Source organism: Ochotona princeps, chromosome 31 (assembly GCF_030435755.1).
Source record: "Ochotona princeps isolate mOchPri1 chromosome 31, mOchPri1.hap1, whole genome shotgun sequence".
Classification (NCBI taxonomy): Eukaryota; Metazoa; Chordata; class Mammalia; order Lagomorpha; family Ochotonidae; genus Ochotona; species Ochotona princeps.
Window position 1 is genome coordinate 1,993,521 of NC_080862.1, and position 6,202 is coordinate 1,999,722.

General features: G+C 45.6%; 1 protein-coding gene across 1 annotated transcript in view; it reads left to right on the forward strand.

Moving 5' to 3' along the window:
- Positions 1–1,223, forward strand: part of GDA (guanine deaminase) — a 61,965-nt gene extending 60,742 nt beyond the window's left edge. Inside the window, exon 14 of the mRNA XM_004591769.3 lies at positions 1,139–1,223. Within this exon, the coding sequence (XP_004591826.2) occupies positions 1,139–1,209 (71 nt within the window). The 3' untranslated portion in view covers positions 1,210–1,223. The remainder of the gene's footprint in view (positions 1–1,138) is intronic.
- The last annotated feature ends 4,979 nt before the right edge of the window (positions 1,224–6,202 follow it).

The following is a 6,202-nucleotide window of genomic DNA, read 5'->3' on the forward strand; positions in this document are numbered from 1 at the left end:
ATCAAGCACTGAACATTTCTTTATAGTAAAAATTTACAAAATCCTATCTGGCGGCTTTTCTTTTTATAGCAAACGACAGTGTGTTAGCCTTCTCTGTGGGTGCCCCGCTGTGTGACCCCTGGAGCGCCCACTCTCTTGTCAAGCCTGGTGCCCATCAGCCCACCTGTGTCCTGCCCTCCCCAGCTCCTGGTAACCAACCTTGTTTTCCCCTCCATGAAGTTGCCTATTTTCAGAAACCACATACAAATGAGATAACGTGGTACTTGTATTTTTATGCTTTGGATTGTGCCACCTAATAGAATGGGCTCCTGCCCATCCTTTCTAAGGGAAGAGTGATATTTCATTGTGGTCATGTACCAAGACTTCTTCATCCGTGGACACTCCGCGGCTCCCATTTCTCAGCTGCTGTGAACAGAGAGTGAAGTCAGCTCCTCATCAGCCTCGCCTTGCCTGGGGTGCTGGCCTGGCTCACTGAGGAAGTGCCAGGCTGTCTTCCACGATGCTTGTATTGCTCTGCACCCCACAGCCGCGTGGAAGGGTTCCCTTCCCCCACATCCTCACCAACCCGTATCGTGTGTCTTCCTGATGGCGGTTGACCTTGCGGGGATGACATCAACATGACCCTCTGTGGTTTTGATTTGCATTTCCTGGAAAATTAGTGATATTGAGCTTTTTTTTTTTTTTTTTACTTAAGCAATTTGTGTATCTTTCTTTGATCCCTGTCAGACGTACTGCCTGTTTCTAAATTGGACCGTTTGGAGTTTTTTTTCTGTTGTGTTGTTTGTGTTTCTCTTATATTCTGGATCCGTGCGCACTCCTGGAGGGCACAGGTTCTGAAGACGAGCCACCCACCCCAGGCTGAGCGTGACTCTGGGGTGGGGATGAGCCTCCCGTTCCGGTGGGCCTGGGTCCAGTCGACGGGTTACCTCTGCCCGCTGTCGGCCTCAGATCCGCTCTGGCACCCTCTGCCTAGAGCCCTTCGCTTGTCAGGCTGAGAGAGGGCAGTGACAGCAGAGTCAGCCTTCTGCGTCTCTTCTCTCAGAAGTGAATTTTTAGAAGTTGAATCTGTCCTGCAAAGCCATTGAAATGATGACTGACACAGAGCTCGTCATGAATGATTCCTTGATTTTTCTTCCAGGAGATGATCGAAACATTGAGGAGGTGTATGTGGGTGGAAAGCAGGTGGTGCCGTTCTCCAGCTCGGTGTGAGAGCCGTGGGCGTCTGTCAGGTCCCCGGGATAGCCTGGCCCGTCGCTCCTGTGCTCCGAAGGAGTTCGGAAGCCAAATATTGTTCCTTGTTCCCGGGTTGACCGTCTCTGTCTGTGTCTAGCTGCACTGCTCACCTGACGGCTTGTTCAGAGGAAGCCACGCCAATTCACAATTCGTGAGTGGGACGTTCATAACTTGCTGACCTGTTCGGATGTACTTTCAGCTCAAAAAGAAAGAAATGTAACTGTTAGTGGTGTCTTATATATGTATACATCTATGGAAGTGTGGAGAGAGAAGCTGTTTCCATAAGGTTAGGTATTTTGAGCTAATCAAAGTAAAAATTCAGAAGCTAAAATGAACTCTTGAATATATTTTTACGAGGGAGCGAAAGTGAGATTTTAAGCAGTTGTTGGAAAATCACTTCTGATTGTGTTTGCAAAGGGGCATACTCATTTCTAAGGCGAACTTGCTGGATTTTAAAACCTGTTTCTAGATTGACCTTGTGTTTTGGGCACTTGCACTTCATGGAATTTGCATCTCAAAGCTGTGCTATTGTGTATTTAGCTTTCCTGGGGGGGTGTGTCAGAAACTGAATGTCCGTGTTTTCTTCTTAGTATAGTTCTGTGCTTAAAAGTGTTTACTAGAAGTTGGATATTACAGATGTAAAGTTTGGTAGAAATTTTATTTGTAGAATACATGGCATAAATAGTTGCATTTGTGTGTACTATGTAATCACCTTAGCTCATAGTTGTGTGATGTAATTGCTTCTGTTTGATGAGAAAGGAGCCGAATTCCACGCTCTGCTGCTGTACGGACGGGAGTCTTTTGGTCTAGGGCAGCAGCCAGGCCCTGGGGCTGCTGGTGACACCACGAGGGCCTGCCCTGCAGTGGCCTGTCCCTTTCACGCGAAGGCCTGCCCTGCAGTGGCCTGTCCCTTTCACACGAAGGCCTGCCCTGCAGTGGCCTGTCCCTTTCACACGAAGGCCTGCCCTGCAGTGGCCTGTCCCTTTCACACGAAGGCCTGCCCTGCAGTGGCCTGTCCCTTTCACACACTGCACCCACGCTTGCTCAGATTAGCTACTCAGATATCGATCTGCTAGAATTTCAAGTAAAGGACAAGGATGAATAAAGAAATATTAAAAACCTTTATTATGTATATTAAAAGCACTCTTCCAATCTTAGCCACTTGTCTAATTCCTTGTAATATTCAGGCTGTTGCAATGTTAGGATAATGAAAACTAGATATCCCACTCAATGTTTAGATGAATAGGATTGAATCTGTAGTCTACATCTAAAAACACTAAACAAGTCAGTGTTTTGTGTTTCCTAGTATAGGGTTCTTTCTCATAACCTTGAGTTAAAACCTAATCATGACCTTACTATAAACTCTTTAAAAATATTCATGTGAATATGATTTAAATCTTATTTAATTCTAGATAATATAAAGAGCAAGAAACAGATTTGTCTTAATGTGAAACTTGTCCCTAGAGCTTAGACATAAATCAGTACTACTCACTCACAGTGAAAGCTTTAATCTAGCTAATTCCAGATTTACACATCTAAGAACACAACTCATCTAGTATATTACAAATATTTAGTTTCACCTATTCGTGCTAATTTGTCAATAATTGGACCTTTTCCCCACGGCGTGTAGAAATACTTCTAGATTTGATTATGGATATACTACACCGAAAGACCGAACACATTTTGGGTAATTTTTTAACAAAGCAAAAGAGCTTACTTTATAAAATATTAAGTAGCTCAGTAAACTCCAATTCCAGTTTTATGTGATTCCAGTGCTTCTAATTCTTGATCCATGTTGAAGATGAGCTGCCGCTTCCCTGTCGTGCGCTCTCAACTCCTGCCAAGGGAACGTGTTTACAGTCGTGTCTGACTGAATGAGGTGCGGCAGATCCACTAACAGGCAGAATTGCATTTAGTCTTTGGAAAATTCCACAATTTTACATTCCGTAAGGGTCTGTGCGTTTTAATGCTGAACATCCAATCGCATTGAGATTGAACATTCACATCTAGTAAGTATAAGTATGTCATCAGAGCAGGGAGAACGGCCTGCGCAGCCGTTGTCAGACATTGTGTTTGCCCCTGACAGTGTGTGAAGACGTGCGTATCTTTTCTAGTAATAATACGGTGTGTTCAGATGTTTACACGTACTTGATCTCTCTGTGTCCTTTAGCATTGATACGTTTTTATTCCCTGGAATGTGGTGCTGCTGAACGCTGCATATGCTTTTCCAAAGCTTTACCGATTAGGCACACATGGGGCCAGGTGTTCCACACCTTGGAATGGCGCCTTTGCCCGCAGCAGGTCGGCTCTCTGAGCTGTAAAGAGGCGTTATGCCATACCAGTCATACCTGTCACCGTGTGTCCGAACCAAGGGGTTAACACCCCAAGCTGCTTCCTCCCCCAAACTTGTTCCAGTTGCTCCATGTTCTCTGATCATTTTTGCCAGAATATTCCTTAAAAGGGGAAAATATCTCAAGAATCACCTGTCATGTCAATTTGCAGACTGATTGCCTCAGGAGAATGCCTTCTCCATAACAGAGAGAAACATGGGAAATACAAGATTAGGGTGGACGGAGTTGTTGTGAGAACAGCCACAACCTGCCCCTCTTCACCTCCCCGCTGCTCTAACTGGATTATCAGAGGCTCTAGGTTCCGGGAGATTGTGCTGGAAGCTCTCTTCTGACCGGGAGGAAGTCTTTGTAAGTTAATGCCATGATCATTGAATCCACTTGACTCTTTTCCTTACATGACAATTCTCAAGTTCAACGGCAAGGTGAAGACATAATCTTCTTTATGCTTACCTGATTTTGAAGGGTCTCCTTGAATATCGTAGTTGGCAACTGCTGTTGACTTCATGAAGAGGAAACACAGTTGATGTGAGATACAGCAGTGTATGTGGGATCTTCACCTTCTAGCAGATTCTTCCTATTTTTAGTGTTTTCCCCTCAGAGCCAGGCATACGGGAAGTGTTAAAGACAGGCTGGAAGGCTCAGTTCTGTGGGAAGGGGTACAGAATGGATGCTACCTCAGTATCAGCCAGCTTCCCGGTGTTGTCCCCTCGTGCGTATGTTGACGGTGCTGCATATGCTTACAAGGAGGGTTAAAGTCAAGAATATGTCACGGGTAATGCCTTGAAGTTACGTATTGAATGTGTGGGTTAGTGAGAAACTTTAAGGCTTTGTTTTCTAGGGGGCATAAAGGATGCTTTTGTAATTTCAGACCTACTAGGTATAACTTTGAATTCAGTGTTTTAGAGTATTTGTTATAGGAAATCCTAACATTGCAATCTAAATGTGAAATGTTGAAGTCACACAGGCCAGTATTGAAACTTGGCATAAATTCAAGAGGATTTTCATAACCCAAGGGATTCAAGTGGATTGAATATCAAATGTTATTCTTAGCTTATGTGTTGTGTGACGCCGATTTACCTGTTGTTTCCTACTGCAAGGCCTGTCAAGCGTTCTTACGAGACGAGCACCTTGCCTCACTGTTAACCTCCTCACTGCTGCTCTTGAGAATACGTGTGTGGGTGCAGGTCTTCCCTGCCTCGGCATTGATCTGATCTTCCTCCCGTTACTGTGCTGGGTGAGCTTTCTCTGCGCAAAAATAAATGAGATCTGTGTTCGTGTGATTTTTTTCTGTGCGAGTTCTCTCTTCAATCGTCTGGGTTCTATCAGTTTTAATAAAAGCTCATCTTAACAATGTTTTTCTTCTTTTAGCACGCATTTTAAAATAATCGGATATTTATCCAGGCCAGCATATTTCTAGTCACTATAGTATGTATAGTTTTTAAGTTTTTATTTGATTTTTTTTAAAGATTTGTGTATTTGTTGTGGAAAGTCAGATATACAGAGAGGAGGAGAGACAGGGAGGAAGATCTTCCATCCGATGATTCACACCCCAATGTGCTGCAACAGCCAGAGCTGAACCAGTCCGAAGCCAGGAGCTTCTTTTGGGTTTCCTACACGGGTGCAGGGTCCCAAGGCTTTGGGCCATCCTCAACTGCCTTCCCAGACCACAAGCAGGGAGCTGGATGGGAAGCAGAGCTGCCAGGATTAGAACTGGCACCCATATGGGATCCTGGCATATACAAGGTGGGGACTTTAGCTTAAGGCTACTGCGCTGGGCCCATGTATACTAGTTTTTTTTTAAGAACTAAATTATAATGTTAATGCTTTTAGAATCAGTTTGTTGGGGCTGCTGCTGTGATATAATAGGTTAAGTCACCACTTCCAACACGTGTACCCCTTGAGGTACTAGTTCAAATCCCAGAAGTTCTCCTTCTGAACCAGGTCCCTGCTAATGTGCCTATGAAAGCAGTGGACGATGAGAGATGGTTCAAACCTTGGGCTCCTGCTCCCGCGTGGGAGGGCCTGACGGAGGCCCGGGGCCCCTGCTCCCGCGTGGGAGGGCCTGAAGGAGGCCCGGGGCCCCTGCTCCCGCGTGGGTGGGCCTGACGGAGGCCCCGGGGCTCCTGCTCCCGCGTGGGAGGGCCTGACGGAGGCCCCGGGCCCCTGGGTCCAGCTTAGCTTTGCATCGGGGATTGGGGCCATTTGGAGTGTGAATCAGAGGATGGAAGATTTCTCTCTCTTTTCTTCCCTCAAACTCCATAATTTTGCTCTTCAAATAAATATATAATTTTTAAAAATCAGTTTTTATTGGTTTTGCTAGTTCAACAATCTCGAATTGCTGTCACTCGCGCCACTCCAGTCGCGATGAAGTCTCTCCAGAATCCGCTGGGGAGAGTCCACCGTAGAGTCTCTGCCCAGATACTCACTGGCAACACTTGGCTGGAGTAGTCGATCCATTTGTCTGGCCTTCCTCCATCATTCTGAGTTGGAGCACAAGAAAACCCACTTGGACCAGCTTAGAACCTGTTCCCATCCCTCCAGACAGCAGAAGGTCCTGCACAGCTTCAGCCCAGACAGTCCGAGTTTTTTTCCTCTGCTGAAAACAACTTAGTCAAAAT